Source organism: Homarus americanus, unplaced genomic scaffold (assembly GCF_018991925.1).
Source record: "Homarus americanus isolate GMGI-L3 unplaced genomic scaffold, GMGI_Hamer_2.0 scaffold16430, whole genome shotgun sequence".
Lineage (NCBI taxonomy): Eukaryota > Metazoa > Arthropoda > Malacostraca > Decapoda > Nephropidae > Homarus > Homarus americanus.
Window position 1 is genome coordinate 641,871 of NW_024729259.1, and position 25,215 is coordinate 667,085.

The 25,215-nt window shown below is 44.8% G+C and overlaps 2 protein-coding genes across 2 annotated transcripts in view; one reads left to right on the plus strand and one right to left on the minus strand.

Moving 5' to 3' along the window:
* LOC121866371 (flocculation protein FLO11-like) overlaps positions 1-25,215 on the minus strand; it is a 108,893-nt gene that overhangs the window by 32,717 nt on the left and 50,961 nt on the right. The window lies entirely within an intron of this gene.
* Positions 24,305-25,110, plus strand: LOC121866526 (proline-rich proteoglycan 2-like). The gene is made up of 3 exons (XM_042366293.1): positions 24,305-24,453; positions 24,580-24,800; positions 24,887-25,110. The coding sequence occupies exons 1-3, from the start codon at positions 24,305-24,307 to the stop codon at positions 25,108-25,110; spliced, it is 594 nt and encodes a 197-aa protein (XP_042222227.1).

Sequence of the window (25,215 nt, forward strand, 5' to 3'; positions counted from 1 at the left end):
AAAATTAATACCAGGTGTGGTAATTTACAGTGACCTGCCCTTGAGAGGAAGGTCAGGGGCGTGTGTGTGTGTGTGTGTGTAGGAGGGATCGGCTGATAACATGATAAGAAACGATAACCTGAGTTTGGCATCCAAGTAACTGCTCAAGTAATTAATATGAAACAAGATAAACGGACAGACAAGGACGAGAGGGGTGTAATGCTGTATGTCTCTTCAGAGTTTATAGCAGCGGAATAAAAAAAATCGAGATGTGTTCCGATGGTGAGGTGAGGTGAGGCGGAGTGAGGTGATGTGATGTGTGGTGAGGCGGAGTGAGGTGGTGTGATGTGTGGTGAGGCGGAGTGAGGTGATGTGATGTGTGGTGAGGCGGAGTGAGGTGGTGTGATGTGTGGTGAGGCGGAGTGAGGTGAGGTGATGTGTGGTGAGGCGGAGTGAGGTGAGGTGATGTGTGGTGAGGCGGAGTGAGGTGAGGTGAGAGAGAGTGAGGTTAGGTTAGGTTAGAGAAGGTTAAGTTGGGTTAGGTTACATTACGTTAAGCTAGATTTGCTTAGGTTAGGTAAAATTTACATAAAGTTGTCTAATTATCAGGTGAAGTAAGCTAAGGCTCCTAATCTTCACGTGATCCGTTAAGAAGAAGGATACAATCTTTTATAAGTGAGATCCAATCCTTTATACACGAGGATAAATAAGAGGATTGGGATAGGTTAGGTTAGGTTTAGATCGAAGCTTTACATAAGAACATAAGAACATAAGAAATTAAGGAGTCTGCAATAGACCGGTTGGCCTGTGCATGGCAGCTCCTGTCGAGAGTTACAACCACTCTCTATCATCCATGAATCTATCCAGTCTCCTTTTGAAACTTTCCAGCGTTCCAGCACTTACTACATAGTTGCTAAGCTTGTTCCACTCGTCCACCACCGTATTTGTGAACCGGTTCCTTCCTATCTCCCTCCTAAACCTAAACTTATCCAACTTGAATCCGTTGCTCCGAGTCCTATCCTGCTCGGATATTATAAGAACTTTATCTATATCCCCTTTATTGATTCCTTTCACCCACTTAAATACTTCTATCATATCTCATCGCACTCTTCGTCTTCCTAGGGAATGTAAGTTTAGTTTCTTTAACCTATCCTGATATGGAAGGTTTCTAAGTCCCGGAATCATTTTCGTCATTCTTCGCTGCACCGACATAATTAGCGGGACATTGTGTTGGGAAAAGGTATTTGACCCTGTTAATTAGTGGTGAATCTAAGGTGTTTCAATTCTCTATAGTGAAGATGGAAGAATATTGAAAGACGTTGTAGTTATATTGCAATGGATACGGTGTGTGTGTGTGTGTGTGTGTGTGTGTGTGTGTGTGTGTGTGCGTGCAAAAGACCCTTGAGTTTATAAGACCTCCAGAGACATGAAGACAACAGCAATACTTTTCTTAATAGCTTATATGAAACAAAAGACTTAGTGAACGAGGCTTTGAAAAGACTCCTTACCCCCCTTTACTCCCACGTCCATTGAGCCCTGTAATACACTAATTAATCATCATCATCATCACCATCAACCATCATCACCATCACCACCAACCATCATCAACAACCATCATCATCACCATCACCACCAACCATCATCATCAACCATCATCATCACCATCACCACCAACCATCATCATCAACCATCATCATCACCACCAACCATCATCACCACCAACCATCATTCTCATCACCACCAACCATCATCACCACCAACCATCATCACCACCAACCATCATCACCACCAACCATCATCACCACCAACCATCATAACCACCAACCATCATCACCATCATCATCACCACCAACCCTCATCACCATCCACTAGACAAGACAGTATCGACGCTACTTAATCATCCTGTCATAGAAAAAAAATTATCAGACCCTTTGTTAGGTATTCAGCAGTGTGTTGACTTTGTGAGATATTAACTCTCTCTCTCTCTCTCTCTCTCTCTCTCTCTCTCTCTCTCAAACAGAAAATGTAAACACAAGCCAGCATGAGTTGGCACCTGGCTCGAGTGAAGAGTAATTGTTAAGTGCATCTATGTTTGTTTATTTACCTTGTCTAATGCTACCTGTAATTACATCATTATACCTGAAGTGTTGTTTATTTGATGTGTGTGTGTGTGTGTGTCATTTTCAACTTCTGTTTTACACTACTGCCCTTCCTTCTACTCCCTTTTCCTCCTGGTGGCAACTCCCATTCACCCCCTATGACACTCTATCTACCCCCATGACACCTCCCATTCACCCTGCGGCAACCCTATCTAACCCCTGGCAACTCCTACCCCCCCACAAAAGTAAGAGAGCAAGAGACAGGTAGACGGTGATAAATATAAAATATAGATAACATAATGATAAAGATAAGAAGATAAGATATCGAAGAAAATTATACAGCTTTTTAATTACATAAATGGACTTGAAATTAAATGTATAATTATATTAATACGAGCACACACACACACACACACACATACATACACACACACACACACACACACACATACACACACACACACACACACACACACACACACACACACACACACACACACACACACACACACTGAAGACCCAAATATAAAAACGATCGCCACAATTCCCTACACGAACTTTCTTCCACCCAGAGCATCGTCAGAGGGGAATCCAACTTCCGCTGACAGGATTGGATCGTCTGTGGTAGGAGAGAGAGAGAGAGAGAGAGAGAGAGAGAGAGAGAGAGAGAGAGAGAGCAGATGGAAGGAGGGGGGGAGAGGTGAATGGGCTTTAGATGCGCCCGTGTGGTTTTGGATCCCTGAGGCGGAGTTGAGGACTGAGGTACAGGCAGCGGGAGTCTTGGATGTGTGGTTATGGTGCTTACAACAACGGCGGCGGCATCTACTGAGACAAGGACAGATGTGTGTGTTTGGGGGTGGAGGGGGAGGACGAAGAGGAAGGAGGGGAGGACGAGGAGGAAGGAGGGGAGGAAGAGGAGGAGGAGGAGGAAGACGAAGTAGAAATTTGTCCCGAGATAGAAGCGGTTCTGGAGAAGAGGATTAGAGATGTGTTTGGTGTGTGTGTTTGTAGGTCAGAGAGTAAAAGTGAAGAGAGAGAGGAGGAAGGGTTAGTAATGAGACAGAGAGGGAAGGAAGGAAGGTTGGAAGGAAGGAAGGATTGAGAATGACAAGAGTACGACGACTTAATTCCTTCTACTCCTTTGTTCCTCTAATATCTCCCTTTCTCCCTCCCACTTACAATTTATGTCGTAATCTCCCTACCTCCCTCCCACTACCCTTCCTCCTCCCACCTACCCTCCTCCTCCTCCTCCCACCCACCTACTTCCTCCTCCTCCCACCCACCTACCCTTCCTCCCTCCCTTCCTCTCGTTTACACTCAACCTTTAGCCGTGGCAGTCAAAGGCCTGCCATCAGCCAGCTATTAGCGGGTGTCCGGCGTCCGGCAGGTGTCAGCAGCCGGATATGTTGGCTACGTAAGCCATCAGAAACTCCAGCCGGCGACCCTGAAGGTGAGGTGACGGCTGCAGGAACACCCTTTTGCTGCTACAGGTTAAGTGGCCCCCATTTTAAACAGCTCTCAACCTAACCTAACCTCCCCGACTCTCTCTCTCTCTCTCTCTCCATTTAATCTTTCCCTTATCCTCTCTTCTTTACTCCTCTCACCCTGCAATCCTCTATCTCTCTTTCCTCCCTTTTCCTTCACTCCCTTTCTTCCTCCCTTCTTCCATTATTCCTCTCTTCCTCTTTCATTCTTCTTCCCTTCTATCTCCCCTCTCTCATCCCTCTTCTCTTGTTACTTTAATTCACACAGATTGGAATATCGCACCGTGCTCTATGTCAGAATATGATGCATAGGAGAAAAGAGAAGAAGTGGATGGCAATAAAGAAAAGAAGAAAAAGTAAAAAGTTTTAGACATCAACGACTCACTGTACGGTATATACACAGGTGTGGAGGCATTGAAACCACCCACCCACACCCACTAAACCCACCTCACCTGTCCACCCACACCCACTAAACCCACCTCACCTGTCCACCCACACCCACTAAACCCACCTCACCTGTCCACCCACACCCACTAAACCCACCTCACCTGTCCACCCAACCCACCTCATTCACTAACCCCTCCCAACATCACGTATCCACTCCACCCACCAACTACACCCACATCCACACCATCCAGCTTCGGGGTTCGTGAGGTGTACAGTGGTGTAGTGGAGAGCCAGTAGACGTGGCTATTGATCACACCAATAACAAGGGTTCGTATCCCTGGCTGTGGTAGTCTGGTTACTTGGCGACAGTTGTGTTTGTAAATATTGCCTAACCTAACCTAACCTAACCCAACCCACAACCTAACCTAACCTAACACAGCCTAGCCTAACCTAACCTAACCTAACCCAGCCTAAACTAGCCTAACCTAACCACTTTTTTAGCACCAGACATAACACCAGACATAACACCAGACATAACACCAGACATAACACCAGACATAACACCAGACATAACACCAGACATAACACCAGACATAGCACCAGACATAACACCAGACATAACACCAGACATAGCACCAGACATAACACCAGACATAACACCAGACATAACACCAGACATAACACCAGACATAACACCAGACATAGCACCAGACATAACACCAGACATAACACCAGACATAACACCAGACATAACACCAGACATAACACCAGACATAACACCAGACATAACACCAGACATAACACCAGACATAACACCAGACATAACACCAGACATACCACCAGACATAACACCAGACATAACACCAGACATAACACCAGACATAACACCAGACATAACACCAGACATAACACCAGACATACACCAGACATAACACCAGACATAACACCAGACATAGCACCAGACATAACACCAGACATAACAACACCAGACATAACACCAGACATAACACCAGACATAACACCAGACATAACACCAGACATAGCACCAGACATAACACCAGACATAGCACCCTGCATTATAACACCCCAGACATAACACCAGACATAACACCAGATATAACACCAGACATAACACCACAGACATAACACCAGACATAGCACCAGACATAACACCAGACATAACACCAGACACATAACACCAGACATAACACCAGACATAGCACCAGACATAACACCAGACATACCCACCAGACATAACACCAGACATAACACCAGACATAACACCAGACATAACACCAGACATACCACCAGACATAACACCAGACATAACACCAGACATAACACCAGACATAACACCAGACATAACACCAGACATAACACCAGACATAACACCAGACATAACACCAGACATAACACCAGACATAACACCAGACATAACACCAGACATAACACCAGACATAACACCAGACATACCACCAGACATAACACCAGACATAACACCAGACATACCACCAGACATAACACCAGACATAACACCAGACATAACACCAGACATAACACCAGACATAACACCAGACATAACATCAGACGAGGTAAAGTTATGATGGGTAAAGTTTCTTGTTATCACTTATCACATCCCCAGCTGACTGACTGGGCCCTCGTGGGGCTAAGTACTTGATGATGATGATGATGATGATGATGATGATGATGATGATGATGATGATGATAAGGAGGAGGAAGAGGAGGAGGAGGGCGGGAGAAGAGAAGAGGGGGTGGATGATGATGATGATGATAATAATAAAAATAATAAAAATAATAAGAATAATAATAATAATAACCACCAATAAACTATAACATGGGTAGTTAACACAATACATCACGATCACCATAACCTAACCACCACTATATTGCTACACTGGTAGTTATCACAAAGCACATCTAGACTACAATATCACTGGCACCACTATAATGCCACATATGACCTTCACATAATATTTACTTCAACAGACACTCAGACAATTGCATTACTAGTATAGGAGGGGGAGGGACTCGACCTAGTGCCGGGCTCTGTTGTTAGTGCCTTAGAGGGAATCTTCTTGTGAGCTTAAAAGGGAATTCGGGATTTGTAGCCGTTTACATGTGATATTGTTCCCGTGCGTGTGTGTGTGTGTGTGTGTAGATCAAAGAGGTGTGGGCTACCCCTCTGTTCTGGTGTGTGTACGTGTGTGTGTGTGTGTGTGTGTGTGTGTGTGTACGTGTGTGTGTGTGTGTGTGTGTACGTTTGTGTGAATGAATATTGGGATTTTTGTCTGCGTATTTTATTTATCACACACACAAACAGATGAGAGAGAGAGAGAGAGAGAGAGAGAGAGAGAGAGAGAGAGAGAGAGAGAGAGAGAGAGAGAGAGAGAGACGAGGTCAAGAATCCTTAACGTCAGGTCATTCAGGATCCAAGTGACCTCTACTTGGAGTCAGATTGAGTACTGGATTGGTCATTAGTGTGGGAAGTGAGGTGTGGAGAAGAGGGAAGGAAGAGGAGGAAGAGGAGGGGGAAGACGAGGGGGAAGAGGGAAGGAAGTTGGAGGAGGAGGAAGGAAGAAATTAGGAGAAGAAGGAAGAGGAAAAGGACGAGGAAGAGAATGGAAAGGTCATGTAATGGAAAAAAAAGAGAAGGAGGAAGAAGAATAAGAAGGAAGAAAGGAAAAAGAAACTAACTAATCCTCCCTCATTTCTACCCTCTTTATCACCACCTACTTCATTAGCCCCCTGCAGTCTCTCTCTCTCTCTCTCTCTCTCTCTCTACAAAATCAATTACACTTATCGGAAATCAACCTAGTCATTATTTATAATTTACTTAATAATACATTCACTAAAAGATATCTTATTCAGTTATTCACTACAGCAAGTGGCGCCAATACACATTATTATTTTTTTACACTGGTAATTGAAGGACACCTGAGTATACCTGTCCTGTGTAGTACTTGGTCTGTCTGTCTGTCTGTCTGTCTGTCAGTCTGTCTGTTCCTTCGTTTCCCATCTTTTTACCCCTTCATTCTCCTTCTCTCTCACTCTCTTTTCCGTCTCTCACCCACCTTCCCCTCTCTCCCCCCTTCCCTCTCTCTCCTTTCCTCCCTCCCTCCAACTCTCTCTCACTCGCCTCCTCCGTCACTCACCTCCTTGCAATATAATATAGAATAATTTTATCCTTCCAGTGCAGATGTTTGCTAGTCTCTCTCTCTCTCTCTCTCTCTTTCTCTCTCTCTTTATTTACCTCGAGTTTCTTTTTAATGAACATTTTTTATCACCCAATGTTTATGGTGAATATAAACATTGAACACTGAAGGTTTACTCCCAAGTTTATTTTACTAGAAAATTAACTTAACGTAAACTAACTTAACTTTACGTAAACTATCCTAACTTAACGTAAACTAACCTAACTTAACGTAACCTAACCTAACTTAACGTAAACTAACCTAACCTAACGTACCCTAACCTAACAACGTAAACTAACCTAACCTAACTTAACGCAACCAAACCTAACGTGACCTATGGTGACTTAACCCTCTCTCTCCCTCTCCTACCCCCTCCCACTCCCCCCCCCCTAACCTAAACGACGTAAAATGGAAATAAAAACAAACAGAAAAATAGAATAAACAACGTAAGAGAAGGTATAATTAGACAGCAATAATAAGCAGAGACTTTAATGAATAACTGACTGAAATGAGATCGTCAAGATACAACTTGTTATCTTAATGGGATATCTAATTGGGGATGAGTGTGTGTGAGTGTGTGTGTGTGTGTGTGTGTGTGTGTGTGTGTGTGTGTGTGTGTGTGTGTCATACGTGAGGCAGCAGCGGTGGCAGCGGCGTCATGGCAGCGAGGAAGACCAACCCGGGAGAGGAAGATCAGTGGCCTTGACCTCCCACCTTTGACCTCATGATCAATAGCGCCTCTTCTTTAGCCAACAATCAATACATACACTCGCCCCCTAAAAAAGTATCTTGACGGAGGTGACCGATAAATTTCAAAATGAACACTGTGACTCCCACTGTCTCGGTAGAGTTGTCAAAATCCTTCGTCTGTTGTGTCATATTGTTTCACACATAATCGTAGAGAGAGTTTCTGGAGCGAGTGTAAACCAGCTTTAGTAACAATACAATAGACATGATCAAGGTAGTATAGTACAGTTTGAATGTCAGTCAACCAGTCAGAGGAACTAAGGTGGTGTAATCAGTTTAATTCTCTGGGAAACTCAAATTAAATGGATCACCTGAAGATTAGTCCCCGAGCTTATTTCAACTGATGATTAAACACCCTGACGCTGCCTTAGTGGAGTTAGATTAGATTAGATTAACATCAAGGTGGTTAATCTTAAGGTGAAAAAAGTAAGAGGTTAGTCTTCAGGTGATCCGATGAGACTATGTTTACCAAAACCGACAGTAATCTACAAAACTGAGCAGGAGAGAACCAACACGGAGAACTATCCTGTGTGTGTGTGTGTGTGTGTGTGTGTGTGTGTGTGTGTGTGTGTGTGTGTGTGTGTGGTACAGTAACTTCTGCTTTAAACCAACAGAAACAAAAGATTGTGTTCATCGTCAACGGGTCGGCTGAGTTCACCCGGACACCTTTTATACATGTGGGAGCTGACCTGTTTAAAGCTCTCCTCCAGTTCCCTCTCACCTGGTGTTGACAGTATCTACCTGGTCCCCATCTATCTAAAAGCTAGTTGAGGAGCTGGAGTGTGTGTTGGAAGGATAAGGAAGGAGCCACTCCCTTCTAATCTACGCTGTGCTCTCCCATCTGGCCACCGTGCTCCTGGAAGCTGCTAAGTAGCTGGAGACAGTTTAAAGAAGAGCTGCTGCCCGAAGATGCCGCCCCCCCGCAGGTCCCGCCCACGAGGTTATCCATCCTGTCACCATGTACCTGTAAACTTGCTGAGGACGCGGAAGAGTCCCTGAGGAGCTAAAAGGATGCTGCTTCCCTCAGGAGTAACCCATTACGTCATCCATCCTGTTACCAAGCGTCTGGATCCTTATTGAAGATCTGACGAGAATCTTAAGAAATCCTACGAAGATTCCAACAGTCTTCTTCATTCCTTGACTTAATTCATCTTGTCATCTGTATAACCAGTGAAGAGTTGGTGAATATTTTCAAGAACTTTTAAGACGGTGCCGCTCCATTCTGGACCCAACTGTGTGGTGATCCGCCTGAGAACTTGCTGAAGAGTTAAGGGCATCTCCAAGGAGGAGTTTGGGAGGACGGCGCAGTCAAGATGAATTTGTCCCAGGATGAACGCCTTTAATGACTGAAGATGACAGCGCTAATCTGACGAGTGGCTCTGTGGGGATCTTACTGATAGCTGGAGACAACGTGAAAGAACCGCATGATTGACCAAACGGCTCTCCTTCCTGTCAGTAACAACACAGACAGAGATAGACACAGACAGACAGACGACAAGAGAAAGACAGACGACAAGAGAAACAAACAGACAGAGAGAGACGACAAAAGAGAGTGACAGAAAGACATATATACGGAAAGAGAGACAGAAACTGAGAAAGCGAAATTGAGAAATACAAAAAAAAACGAGAGACAAGGAAACAAAGAAAAAATTAATAAGAAACAGACAGAAAGACAGACAAAGAAACAACCAGACAGGCTAGAAGACTCCAGCATTGAGACGTCTTCAGCCAAGCGAGTCACAACAAGAGAACCCTCCCCCACCCCCACCCACCACCCACCCCGCCTGCACCACCCTCAGGAGAACAATGTTGACTCACCATCCCGTACAGATTTAAATATATCCAGACGAGGCGATCATTTCTTCTCCTCCAGGCTGACGTTAACACACTCACACAAAACTATCCACACTGTACAATCAATCCTCGTCACCTCATCTATGATACTAAGATAAAAAAACAAAAACATTTGCATTAATCTTATCACCACCATCATCTCCCACCTGAAGTTTCACGATCAGGAATTTCTGTCCCACGTTACACCGCATATTCCAACCCCTATTAAAAAGCAATCACTAGTTTGAAGATAAATTGTTTGTTCATTCCATTTCTCTACCTGTTTTTGTATTGAAGTTATACTAAAGGTTTATGGCCGCCAACCTACTCCCCGTGTCACTATATATTTCGGTGTATTTGTATTGTGTTCAAGTTTTTGTTTGTTTTCGTGTTTTTGTTGGGGTAAATTTAAGTAAACTTTTATTTATTTATTATTGTTGTTGTTTGGGTTTATTATTAAACACACACACACATGAATGCATTATATAAACAAGAATACATATACATAGACACACATACACACACACACGCACACACACACACACACACACAAGGAGAACAATAGTTAGCAACGTATTGGGAAAATATTTTTACCTTCTGTCCTCGAGAGGAAAAAACAATGATGATGTAATTTCATGGGCAAGAGAGAGAGAGGGAGAGGTGTGTGTGTGTGTGTGTGTGTGTGTGTGTGTGTGTGTGTGTGTGTGTGTGTGTGTGTGTGTGTGTGTGTGTGTGTGTGTGTGTGTGTGTGTGTGTGTGTGTGTGTGTGTGTGTGTGTGTGTAATAATAATAATAATATTAATAATTAACGGTTTATTGAAAAAGTTCAGTAGCCCGAAGGCTGAAAATCTACAATGGACATAAATGACTTATTACATACACATACATTGGTGGTTTAACAAAAGACTTCATTAGAGAAAGGTGAAGGAATAAACAGTGAACATACAGATTAATGTTTACAGTGGAGGTCACGTAGATCATGTGCGCTGAGGTGTTGAACAGCAGACACGTAGTGTAGTAACTCCCTCACAGGTGGTGTTATGAGGGGCATCACGTGGTGTAGTAGTTCCCTTACAGGTGGTGTTATGAAGGGCCTGATGTGGTGTAGTAATTCCCTCACAGATGGTGTTATGAGGGACCTATCATGGTGTAGTAGTTCCTTCACAGATGGTGTTATGAGGGGACTCACATGGTGTAGTAATTCCCTCACAGATGATGTTATGAGAGGCTTGACGTGGTTAGTAGTTCCCTCACAGATGGTGTTATGAGGGGTTTGACGTGGTGTAGTAATTCCCTCAGCTACTCTTTATCAGTTTTCACAGAAGAAATTCACGAGGAAATTCCAGAGATGGAACTGATATTTAGGGGAAATGAAGAAGATAAATTAAAGAATATCACTATCAGAAAAGAGGATGTTCTTAAGAAGATAAATAAATTAAAGAAGACAAAATCCCCAGGGCCGGATGAAATTTTCCCTCGAGTTTTGAAAGAGTGTAAGGAACAGATTAGCGGACCCCTCGTAAATTTATTTACAAAATCATTAGACACGGGAGTTGTGCCAGACTTGTGGAAACAAGCAAATGTAGTACCCATATTCAAAAAGGGAGACAGCATCAGCGTCAAATTACCGGCCAATTAGTTTGACGTCAGTAGTGGGGAAATTTCTTGAATCAATTATAGCAAATAGCATCCGATCGCATTTAGAGAAAAGCAAATTAATCTACGACTCTCAACATGGGTTTACAAAGCGAAAATCTTGTCTAACAAATCTGCTGACGTTTTTTAGGAAAGTCTTTGAGGTAGCAGATAATGAAGAAAATTACGATGTTATTTACTTAGACTTTAGCAGAGCGTTTGACAGAGTACCGCATCAGATGCTTCTGAGAAAAGTTAAGGCTCATGGTATTGAGGGGAAAGTTCTAAATTGGATAAAATCATGGCTCACCGATAGAACACAGAGGGTCAGCGTATATGGTGTTAAATCTGAGTGGGGTTGTGTAACCAGTGGGGTTCCCCAGGGGTCAGTACTGGGCCCACTCTTGTTCATAATCTACAGAAACGATCTAGGATACTGAGATCAACAGTGACGTGCCCTTATTATAGAATGGATATCAATTCACTGAGTCGGTGCAACGAAGAATGACGAAATGATTCCGACTTAGAAACCTTCCATATCAAGATAGGTTAAAGAACCAAACTCCATTCCCTAGAAAGACGAAGAGTGCGATGAGATATGATAGAAGTATTTAAGTGGGTGAAAGGAATCAATAAAGGGGATATAGATAAAGTTCTTATAATATCCGAGCAGGATAGGACTCGGAGCAACGGATTCAAGTTGGATAAGTTTAGGTTTAGGAGGGAGATAGGAAGAAACCGGTTCACAAATAGGGTGGTGGACGAGTGGAACAAGCTTAGCAACTATGTAGTAAGTGCTGGAACGCTGGAAAGTTTTAAAAGGAGGCTGGATAGATCCATTGATGATAGAGAGTGGTTGTAACTCTCGACAGGAGCTGCCATGCACAGGCCAACCGGCCTATTGCAGACTCCTTAATTTCTTTTGTTCTTATGTTCTAATCTAACCCAAACACGGACCCTAAGACAACAACAGGCCAGCGAACAATATTAATGAACACTGACCTAAGAGAAGCTTACGTCATCAGAGGCAAAACACAACACACCTCTCTCATTGGTTAAGTCTGGATGGGCGGAGCGAATGTGTTGATTTTAAGGGATTTAATTGGTTGTTGACTTTATGGGTGGGACCTGAGAGAACCCTTGAATATTAATGAATTGTTTGGTAATTTTTTCGTTTTATTCTTGGTAATAATAATAATAATAATAATAATAATAATAATAATAATAACAATAATAACACGATCAAAACACTATTGTTCCTCGTACCTTCACATAAAAATAATCAAATCAAAACCCACAATGTTAAAACATAAAGTCCACCACAAAATTAATTCACGTATCTATATTTTTCAACGTCATCTATCAGAAATCCGCGTCAATAACTTTACGGCCGACAAATATCAATATATAACAGTTTTACCACAGCATCAACACCACCACCGCAGGATTAGTCAATTGAGAACCTATTTGTATATTACATAACAACGAAAAAGTTATAATTCCGGGTTCTACTGAAAAAATCAATTCACCCTCCCACCTTTCCTCTCTACCTCCTTCCCTCTCAACCTCCCACCCCCTTTCTCTACCCCCTTTCCTCTGTAACCCCCTCCCTCTTTACCTCCCTTCCCTCTCTACCTCCTTTCTCTACCCCTTTCCCTCCCTCTCTACCCCCTTTCCTCTCTGCCCCACTTCCCTCTTTACCTCCCATCCCTCTCTACCCCCCCCTCCCCCCACTCTTGGACTTATTTCACCTCATCAGCTAGGATTCGGCAGGAGGAGGAGGAGGGAGAGGGGGAAGGTGGGGGAGGGAGGTAACGTAATCTTTTCCCCAGGATGAACTAAATCACCACCGATTTGTTCAATTCACCGTAAAGGAAATATTTCTCCCATCTTTACCCGAAGAAGCTCGTTTATTTTAATTTTCTTTTTATTTAAGGACAAATTATATTACTTAGGTTAGGTTAGGTTAGCATAAGTAGGTTAATGATCAACCAACTATGTAAACCAATGCTATAGTAAACTACTCCTGTACACACACACACACACACACACACACACACACACAAAATCATATGCATTCTCTCAAAACATTTCAGCTGGAGAAAGTATATTTAAGTCCGCTCGAGTTAATCCTGGGGAAAAAAAATATCGGGTTGTGACTGGCAGGCTGGTTACCATGGCAACTAACACCAGGATGTAAACAATGGGGGGAGGGATTACTCACACCAACTGGGTCCCTCACACACCTGCCCACGCTCAATAGCATAGACTCTCTTTTCTCCTGTCTGTCTGTCTGTTTTTCCTTTGTGTCTGTGTCTGTCTGTAACTGTCTGTCTGTTTTTCCCCGTCTGTCTGGCTGTATATTTTCCCTTGTTTTTCTACTTACCCCGTCAGTCTGCCTGTCTTTTCCCGTCTGTCTATCTGCATTTCCCTGTCTGTCTGTCTTTTCCTCTCTGTCTATCTGTCTTTCCCTGCCTGTGTTTATCTATACGTCTCCTTCTGTCTGCCTTGTTCTTCCACCTACCTGATTTTCTGCCTCTGTCTGTCTGTCTGTCTGTCTGTCTTTCACAATGTCAAGTCACGAAGGCGCTGTATGTAAACAACAAAAGATAACGAAAGTGATAATAACAATAAAATGATAAGATAAAACGATAATACATAAACGTTAATGAAAGAGAGAGAGAAAAAAAGATAATAAGAGAAGGGGAAATTAACCTATCCTAACCTGTGTGTGTGTGTGTGTGTGTGTGTGTGTGTGTGTGTGTGTGTGTGTGTGTGTGTGTGTGTGTGTGTGTGAGCTACATATATCTCGGTGTGCTTACGTCATTAGTCTACGTCATATTACTGACGTCATCACCGCATGCATGACCCCTGATCCGATTGCATGACGTCACCTAATCCTCTCGCTCTCATTGGCCACTCAGGTAGCTCTGACGTCATGGCTTATAAACAGTCAAGTGTCGACGAATAAATAATTTATAGATTAGAAATTAAATATAGGAATGATGTAAGAGGAGGAGGAGGAGGAAGAAGAAGAGGTGGAGGAAGAGGAAGATACTATGATGATGATGATGATGATGGTGATGATGGTGATGATGATGATGATAATGATGATGATGATGATGATGATGGTGATGACACAATAAAGAATCAGAGCGAAATGAGCTGATTCGCCTCTGTTGTGAACCAAGAATCACTGACACACTACTGTATTACATTTAGTGTGTAAATTGTGTGAATGTTTGGTGGTGGTGTATGTTGATAATGTTGAAAGTGTATGTTTAAATTGCTTGAGTTTATAATGAGTTTAAAACATAATTATAAATGACGCGTTAATGCAAGTGAATACATTTAGCGGGGGTGATGGCGTGAAGGAGATGATAATAATAATAATAATAATAATAATAATAATAATAATAATAATAATAATAATAATAATAATAATAATAATAATAATAATAATAATAATAATAATAATAATAATAAATAACCTAACTTAACCTCACGTAACATATCCTAACTTAACCTTATCTAAACTTATACAATATTTTATTAACCATGACTTATTTATATACTTCTATCACTTACTTAAAATAATATATTGTAACCTTTATATAATGTTCAGTATTTATGACCTATATAGTCTGTCAACAAGAAATTCTAAATGACGCTTTTCATGTTGTCAACAGAGTCTCTTATTGGTCGAAAGAAGTCAATAGAGTCTCTTATTGGTTGGATAAAGTCAACAGTCTCTTTTGGTCAAAGGAAATAAAGCTCTTATTGGTCGACTGAAATCAAACATAGCCACTTACAGTTCAGCTGAGGAAACCAGAACATTGATTGGATCCCTCGTAACCAATAAAACTCAACTGACTGGTCCACCGTAAGCAATAAAACCCATTGATTGGTCCATTGTAAGAAATAAAAGGCAGTGACTGGTCAGCTACGAAACGTTAGAGAGAGAGAGAGAGAGAGAGAGAGAGAGGGAGGGAGAGGAGAGAGAGAGAGGAGTGGGCTAAGTTTATTAACGCAAGATGGCTAGAGTTATATAAGAATGTCCACGGGCAGATGGCAAGAAGGAGGTCACGTACCCCATCCTCCCTCCAACGTTCACCTCGCCCACACCCCCCCTCATCCCACACCTCGCCCCACACCTCCTCCCCTCTCCACACCCCTGCCCCACCCACCCCATCCCACACCCTCACCCCACACCCCTACCTCACCCCACACCCTGCCCCACCCTCACCCCACACCCTGCCCACCCTCATCCCACACCCTCGCCCCACACCCCACTCATCCCACACCCCCTGCCCACCTCATCCCACACCCCTCCCCACCCCACCCCATCCCACACCCTTCCTGACTCATCCCACACCTCGCCCCACCATCCCACACCTCTGCCCCACACCCACCCCCCCCACACCTCACTAGGCCGTGTTTGTGGATGTCACCGCCACTGTTTGCGGAGTAAAGAGGAAAAAGCTTGAACAAAGTCATCGATCAGTGAGGGAGATGTGATTAAATTGTACACTTTTAGAGAGTTAATTGAAGCATGGGAAAAATAATGAGAGGGAGGTAGAGAGGGAGAGAGAGGGAGAGGGGGGAAAGGAGGGAGGAAGTGAGGTACAGAGAGGGGGGTGAAGGAGGATAGAGAGGGAGGAAAGAGGGAAAAGGGAGATGAAGAAGGTAGAGAGGTAGAGAGAGATAAAGGAGGGAAGGGAAGATGGATTGATAATTTTGTCTGTTTTTTGGTGTCCAACTGAGTATTTATCTTTGATCTATTTCATAAAAGAGTTTATAAAGCTATATATATAAGGTAGGAGAAATATATAGCTTTAATAACGAGGATCTGCTGTAAGTTTTTCGATAGACTTTTGATCTATTTTCAGCTCAAGGTTCAATAGGGTGTCTCTCTCTCTCTCCTTCAATATTCAGACAGTCACCTCAGTTCATCATCCACGGCTGTCAACCCAAGAAGGAGTCATCAATGGCTGGACCTCCACACTAACCTAACCTAACCAATCCATGTCTCCTGGTCCGTGTTGGATAGCCTTATTTTGCCCCCAGAACAAGTATGACATGCCAAGAACAATGATATATCCACTGACCTTTTGTTTGTTGACTCCCACACACACGCATACAAAGATACCACAGTTAATGTCCACTGGCCAAGGAGGGGGAGGGAGAGAGAGAGAGAGAGAGAGAGAAGTTGTTAGATGAAATAGACAAAACTAAAGGAACGAGAAGAACAAGAAACAACAACAGCAACAAAAAAACAACAACAATATCAAACAAATAAACAAGTAAACATCTCCAGTGTCTTAGGAAACATGTCATCTCATGTACTGACCCAACCTCACCTCCTCACCATCCTCACCCTCATCCTCACCTCATCTCCTCACTATCCTCACCCTCACCCTCCTCCCCTCATCCTGACTCGCCTCATCCTCACTCTCCTCATCCTGACTCCCCTCATCCTCACTCTCTGGCGTCAACAAACACAGTAGATCAAAGATGAGGAATGGGGTGGGTGAGGGGACAGGACTGAGGGGTAGGTGAGGGGTGAGGGTGAGGAGGAGGGGGTGAGGATGAGGGTGAGGGGTGAGGGTGAGGGGAGTGAGGGGTGAGGAGTGAGGGTGAGGAGTGAGGGGTGAGGGGAGGGGGAATGAGGGTGAGGAGGAGGGTGAGAGGAATAAAAACTAAAACAGGAGAGACGAGACAAAAATATTCCCCACCACTACAAAAAATTTGTCCAGTTTTAGAACTAAATATTCTCCCTGGCCGAAAAAAAATCCCCAAATCCGAAAAATAACAAAAAATCCGAAAAATCCGAAAGAGAAAACCGAAAATACGAAAAATAGAAAGAAAATATGAAAAATACGAAAAATACGAAAAAAGCGAAAATACGAAAAATCCTGTTAGTACAGTACAGTTTTTTTTTAAGAATAATTATTTTTTCTCTTCAAACGCAGATTAATGGGTGATAATAAATTAGCACTGGACACTGGGATATAAATTGACTTTGTGTTGAAGCTGAACAAATGACTAATGGCCACAAACACGCCCATACATACGCCTATACACACACCCACATACACGCACCTACACACACGCCCACACACACGCCCACACACACATAAACAGACAGACACACATACAGAGGTAGGAAGTAATATTTTTGTTTTTCTTAATTTTTTTGTCCTTACATTTGATTATGGTAGTTGTGGTGGTGATGGTGGTAGTTGTGGTGGTGATGGTTGTGATGGTTGTTGTTAAAGTGTTGGTTGACTGTGGTAGTTGTGGTGGTTGGTTGTGGTAGTTGTGGTGGTTGATTGTGGTGGATATTACATTTTATGGGTCATTTCATTATGTTTGTAGTTTCGAATGAGACAAATTCATTTAATGAGGATGATTCTCTCTCTCTCTCTTCTTTCTTTCTTTCTTTTCTAAACTCTCTCTCTCTCTCTCTCTCCCCACCTCGTTATATCTCTCCCTTGTAACCAGTGAAGCGAGACTTTATCCGTCGAACCCCTGTAAAAACAACAACAATGGCGTCAAAGTAAACCTGAGACTCTACCCTAACATACAGACACACACAAACACCACGCAGACCCATAAAAACAAACACCCATAAACACACACACACAAACACACAGAGAAACACAAACAGAGACTAATACACATATACACAATACACACACGCACAAACACGGCCTCCTCCTCCTCCTCCTCCTTCTTTCTCCTCCTCCTCCTCCTCCTTCTTCTTTCCTCCTCCTCCTCCTCCTCCTCCCTCCTCCTCCTCCTCCTTCTCCTCCTCCCTCCTCCTTCCTCCTCCTCCTCCTCCTCCTCCACCTTCTTCTCTCCTCCTCCCTTCCTCCTCCTCCTCCACCTTCTTCCTTCCTCCTCCCTCCTCCTCCTCCTCCTCCTCCACCTTCTTCTCCTCCTTCCTCCCGGCACTACAGAAGCCTGAAATAGGGAAGAAATCAATATATAAGAACAGTAGCCGACCCTGAGGGAAGTGAGGGAAATGAGGGAGAAGGGGAGGGGGGTAGTAGAGGGAGAAGAGGGGAGGTAGGGGAGAAGAGGGAGGACATTAGAAAGAAAAGGAGAGAGAGAATAGAGAGAGTGAGGGAGTTAATATAGGTGAAGGGAGAGAATAGGAGGGAGGGGAGAGAATAGAGAGAGGAGAACAGTGAGAGAGAGAATAGAGGAGGGAGAGAATAGAGGAGGGGGGAGAATAGAGGAAGGGAGAGAATAGAGTGAGGGGAAAGAATGAGGAGGGGAGAGAATAGAGGAGGGGAGAGAGAACAGTGAGGGAGAGAGAAGAGGGAGGGGAGAGAATAGGAGGGGGGAGAATAGAGGAAAGGGAGAGAATAGAGGAGGGGAAAGAATAGGAGTGAAAGGGAGAGAATAGAGTGAGGGGAAAGAATAGGGAGTGAGGGGAGAGAATAGGAGGAGGAGGAGAGAACAGGAGGGAGAGAGAATAGAGTGAGGGGAGAGAATAGAGGAGGGAGAGAATAGGTGAAAGGGAGAGAATAGAGGAGGGGAAAGAATAGAAGGGAGAGAATAGAATGAAGGAGAGAATAGAGGAGGGGAGAGAATAGATGAGGGGAGAATAGGAGAAAGGAGAGAATAGTGAGGGGAAAGAATAGAGTGAGGGAGAGAATAGAGTGAGGAGAGGAACAGGAGGGAGAGAGAATGAGTGGAGGGAGAGAATAGAGTGGAGGGAGAGAATAGAGTGAAAGGGAGAGAATAGGAGGAGGGGAAGAATAGAGTGAGGGAAAGAATAGAGTGAGGGGAGAGAATAGAATGAAGGGAGAGAATAGAGTGAGGGGAGAGAATAGAGTGAGGGGAGAATAGGAGTGAAAGGAGAGAATAGAGGAGGGAAAGAATAGAGGAGGGGAGAGAATAGAGTGAGGGGAGAGAATAGAATGAAGGGAGAGAATAGAGTGAGGGGAGAGAATAGAATGAAGGGAGAGAATAGAGTGAAAGGAGAGAATAGAATGAAGGGAGAGAACAAGGATAGTAAAGAGTAAAAAGAAAATATATAGAGACAATATAGGTGAGAGCTTAGGAGAGAAGATGAGAGTGAAGGGGAAGAGAACAAGATAAAGGAGAGTTGAGTCACCCGAGGGGAGAGAGAGAGAGAGAGAGAGAGAGAGAGAGAAGGGAGAGAGGGGGGGGAGGGGGAGAGAGGAGAGAGAGAGAGAGAGAGAGCTATTTTAACACAGCTGGTCCACGTGGAGGTGCTCAGCCGAAGTCTCGTAAGATCTTTATAGTCTCGACATAAACATAAAACACACATGACTGATGTGCACCTGAACTTAATCTCTGTACGTACACACACATGCACACACACACACACACACACACACACACACACACACACACGTACACACACACACACGTACACACACACACATATACGCGCATGCAAGAGCGTACACAGAGAAAATACAAGAAAACGTGTACACATATTAACACAATTATATACACATCACTGAACGCACAAACACGCACACACAAACGATTCCTGAACAAATATTCACACATGTAAACACACACACACACACACAAACACTTCAAACCCGCACATAAATACGCACATGAATAAAAACACTATACCAAACATTCCATTAGACTCACGGGAAGTCCTTACATGGCCACATTTGTGTGTACGGAAGTAATGGTGTACACGGATAACTGGGTGTACTGTTTTATACACACACACACACACACACACACACACACACACACACACACACACACAATTCCTGGAGCAGTGTGACGCATATTGAACACTCCCCTTGAGACCCTCATACGAACCCCGGATTTAGGGAAGCGTGCCTCCCTCACACTCTCTTCCCTTTGCTCCCTCCATCCCTCCCTCCTCCTCTATCTTTATGTTAACCCATGTTACACACTCCTCCCTTCCCTGTTCGTCTCTCTCTCCTCTTTCCCCATTCTGTCTACTTCTTTCTCTCTCTCTCTCTCTTCATTATTCCTCCCACCTCCATTTGCTTGAGTACTTCATAACACATATGCTGTACAGTATACATTTTATACAGACAATATACAGTATACTTACACATATCTGTATATATGTGGCATAATCGCCCCGACACATTCAGTATAGATGGTTTATTCATATATGAGTGTGGTGGCAGCAGCTTAACTGATTACTGTGGTGAGAGGGGGAGGGAGGGGGGGAGAGGGAGGAGGGAGGGAGGAGAGGGAGGGGAGGGGAGGGAAGGGGGAGGGAGAGAGGGGGAGAGGGAGGGAGGAGGGAGAGAGGGGAGAGAGGGGAGGGAGGAGAGAGAGGGAGAGGGGAGGGAGGAGGGGGAGGGGGGAGGGAGAGAGAGGGAGGGAGAGGAGAGGAGGAGAGAGGGAGAGAGGGAAGGGGCGGGAGGAGAGAGAGGGGAGGGAGGGGAGGGAGGGAGAGGAGGGGGAAGGAAGGAGAGATGGAGGGAAGGAAGAGAGACGGAAGGTTATGAGGAGAGACTAAGAAAGAGAAAGGGGAGAGGGGAAGAAGAGAGAGAGGGAGAGAGGGGAAGAAAGGAAGAGAAGGAGGGGGAGGAGAAGAAGGAAGTGGAGAGGGGAGAGAGGGTAAAACCCACCCTCAGAGGGGAGTCCCCTTTTTGTGGGTTAACACTTGCCAGTCACCCGGGAACCCCTGCCATTACCACCACCACTACCACTACTACCACCATCACCACGATTACCACCACTACCCTACTAACACCACCACCACTATCACCAAAATCACAATTACCACCATCACAACTGTCACCACCATCAGCACCATCACCACTACTATCACCACAGTCACCACCACTACTACCACAACCACCACCATTGAATCAGTAGGTAATAAGCAAGTCAATTTCCCGGTGAAGGAAGTTTGTGAATTATTGTACGGCATCATTGGCTGCATCTCTCTCTCTCCACACATTAAGGATAATGAGGTTGGGACACAAATTTGATCTCGTCAGCTGAAGTGATCAATCAAATTTTTAATCTCTCTCTCTCTCTCTCTTCGTCCCGTTGAGGCAGATAAATGGGCGACGTCATGGGTGAAATATACTGGACTGGGTGTTGATGAGCCTCATTCCTTCTCTTTCTCCTCTCTCCTTCTTTTCCTTCTCCTTCCCTTTCTATAACTTCGTCCTCTTTCATCCCATCCCACCCCAATTCTTCTATTCCCTCCATTCCACCTCCCCTCCTTTATTCCTAATCTCCTTACCTCTCATATCCCTCTTCCTTTTCCTTCCAGCAGTTTTTCCTCAGCACTCGCAGGGAAAAAAGCATTAGTTTTACCAAACCATAATGTCAGGCCATTAACTGATCAAATGGACTAGCAATTGATCCTAACTTAATCAAACCCAAAAGGTGCGGCGTCCAAATGGATACATAGCTCGCCCCCGGGCCTAAGAGTTCATTGGTTCGATCCCCGGGCATTCAAATCCTATCCACTTGTATATAGTTAATCAGGTTAAATTACCCTATTTTATCTAACCATCTTGAACTGTTCCCCATTCTCCCCACAGGAATTAACACTCCCCTCTCAACCAATCATTCCCCACCTCTTCACGCCTCCCTATCTCTTTGCTAACCTAACCTAACCTAACCTAACCTAACCTAGCCTAACCTAACTCTACTCCAACTTCCCCATTCTCCCCATTCCTTGCCAGTCCTCCTCCCATCCATACCCCACACCCCCACTCTCCCTCCCCATCCCGCCTCCTCCCTATCCATACCCTACACCCCCACCTCCTCCCCTCCATCCATACCCCACACCCCCACCTCCTCCCCATCCATACCCTACACCCCCACCTCCTCCCCATCCATACCCCACACCCCCACCTCCTCCCCATCCCCGCCTCCTCCCTATCCATACCCCTACACCCACCTCCTCCCTATCCATATCCCACACCCCACCTCCCCATCCATACCCTTACACTCCCTCCTCCCATCCATACCCTACACCCTACCTCCCCATCCATATCCTTACACCCCACCTCCTCCCCACCACTAAAAGTTATACTCCCAGATGGTCTTATACACAACTTGGAAACCATCAGTCAAAATAATGAATTCTCAAGAAATTGCCCATCGATCGATAACTTACACAGCCGAAGGTGTTGAGTGCAGGGTGACGATGAAGGCTATATACACGTCAGGCAGAGAGAGAAGGAGGAGGAGGAGGAGGAGAGAATTATTCAAGGTATCACAGCTTCTCGAGAAGTTGTTCAGGTGAAATATTCTCTTCATAAATACCTGTGATACAAAAAGCTCTTTAAGGGAGATAGAGGAGAGGAGACTGTAAAGGAATGAATGGATAGAAGGAGAAAGAGAAACAAGATAGAGACACATGGCAGAGGGAGATTGAGAGAAAAGAGGAGACTGGAAGAGAACGAGAGGAGAGCCAAGAGAAAGAGAAAAACCGAAAGAGAAATCAAAGTGATATGGTGTTTCTTTCTCTTTTTCTTATATATCCATATCTAACCTTTTTTCTCTCCCCTCTCCTCCTCTCTCCTCCCTCTCCCTCCGTCTCTGACTACATTACTGCGACTCAGGAACAAGAAGGAACTACCCCTCCTACCTTTTACTGCCTAAGAGCTCTTATCTTACCTCCAGCTTATATTAAAGCCGACAGCTCGGCTTAAAGGACAATTCAGCTTACTTAAGGGTTTTGTTGCGCTAGATAAACTAGCTGGAAGCTTAGCTGGCCAGGAGGTGTAAGTTATCCCTGCCTTGTTATGATCTAGAAGAAGTGAGAAATGCAGAGAGACCTGACAGTTGTAGCATTAGTAAATATGACAAATTTTGTAACAAGAGGTACCGGTATGGCCAGCATAAGGACAGAATGTGACACTGTCAAAGACTTCAGGCCACCTGACTTACTGTATCTTGAACTATGTAATTACTTCATTGAATCAGGTGTGCTTGAGGACATTCTTGCTGTTTATCCCAAATTTGCTAGCCCACACTGATTAGTCTTCAATTAGAATATGACTCCAATGTATGTGATCCACTGACCCATATATGCTGCTGGTGAATGTGATGTATTTTCTTTTTGTGTACGAACCTCTGTTCTGCGTGCAGTGAACAGTGGCATTACCCACATGAATCTGACCTATATATAGTGTGTCAATGAATATGATGCATTCTTTGTGTACGAACCTCTGTCCTGTATGGCAGTGAAAGTGACATTACCCACATGAATCTGACCGACGTATATGTATCTTTATTCCGTTATGTCTTTCCTTCGTCTGTCTTTTTCGGTCACTAATGGAGTTTGTTATTTTGTTATTTTCTTTTTTGGTTTAGGTTAACCCATTTTCTCTCTCTCTCTCATTTTCATCTCTCTCCTCTCTCCTCATTCCTTCTTCTTCTCTCTCACCTGTCTCTCCCTCATTCACGTCCAATTATCTCCTTTCTTTCTTTCCTGTTACCTTTTCTTTTTTTATCAACATACCATTTGCTCTCCCTCTTTATCTTTTTGCTTCTTCCTCCCTCCCTTCCTCTCTCCTTCACATACTTTCTCTCCTCTTCCCTCCTCCTCTCCCATTTCCCTGTCCCTCTAACTCTTTCATCTATCCCTCTCCTCCATTTCCTCTCGCTCCTCTCCAGGCTCACTTCCAACCATGCTTAGATACGTCTTCTCCCATTCCTCCCCACCACCCTTTATTCTCATTCTCTTTGGGTGCCTTGGGGGTTCAGGTGGTCCCCAAGCTCAAAGTCTGTGTGGTCCCCTGGGTGCCCAAAGTTCAGGTGGTCCCCTGGGGTGCCTAGTCTGTGTGTCCCCTTAAAACAAAGTCAGTGGTCCCTCTGGGTGCCCAAAGTCCAGGCATGGTCCCCTGGGTGCCTAAAGTTCAGTTGGTCCCCTGGGTGCCCAGTTCAGGTGTCCCCAAAATGAAGTCCAGGCATGGTCCCTGGGTGCCCAAAGTCTCAGGTATCCCCTGGGGTGCCTAAAGTCAGTGTCCCCTGGGGTGCCCAAAGTCCAGGTAACCCTCAAAAGCCCAAAAACTCAGGGGTCCCCAAAGCCCAGTTCAGTGTCCTGGGTGCCAAAGTCAGGTCCCCTAAAGCCAGTCTCAGTATCCCCTGGGGTGCCTAAAGTCCAGTATCCCCTAAAAACAAAGTTCAGTTGGTCCTAAAGCCTACAAACTCAGTGCCTAAAGTCTGTGGTCCCCAAATGAACAGGGTCCCAATAAAGTCTGTGCAGTCCCCAAAACAGTCCAGTGGTCCCCTGGGCCACCACCCAAGTGCCCAAAGTTCAGGTGGTCCTGGGGTGCCTAAACACCCAAACCAAAGCCAGTTGGTCCCCCTGGGGCCCAAAGTCCAGGGTCCAACCTCAGTGCCAAGTTCAGGTGGTCCCCAAAATGCAGCCAGTGCCTCCAAAAGCTCAGGTGCAGATCCCCTGGGTGCCTAAACAGTGGGTCCCCTGGGGTGCCTAAGCCCAGGCACCTGGTCCCAAAACTGGTCCCCAAATAAAGTTCAGGTCCCAAAGGCCAAACCCAGGACCAAAATGGTGCCACCCCAAAAGTCTCAGGTGGTCCCCAAAATGGAACAGGTCCCCCAAACCAGTCCATGGTCCCCCTGGGGCAGTCCAGTGGTCCCCAAATCCCCAAAGCCCAGTCCAGGTCCCGCGCCCAAAACAAGTTCAGTGGGTCCCCTGGGGTGCCCAAAGTTCAGGTGGTCCCCAGCCAAGTCCAGGTGGTCCCCTGTGCCTAAAGTTCAGGTGGTCCCCAAAGCCCAGTTCAGGTGGTCCCCAAAGCTCCAAAGTTCAGGCGTCCCCGGGGTACCCAGTCTAGGGTGATCCCTAAAGCTCAGGTGGTT

Coding starts and splice junctions, on each gene's coding strand:
- LOC121866526 (XM_042366293.1), top strand. CDS start 24,305: ATGGTCCCTGGGTGCCCAAAGTCTCAGGTATCCCCTGGGGTGCCTAAA. Junction 24,454..24,579: donor GTCCTGGGTGCCAAAGTCAG/GTCCCCTAAAGC, acceptor CCAAATGAACAG/GGTCCCAATAAAGTCTGTGC. Junction 24,801..24,886: donor CTCAGGTGCAGATCCCCTGG/GTGCCTAAACAG, acceptor CAGGTCCCAAAG/GCCAAACCCAGGACCAAAAT.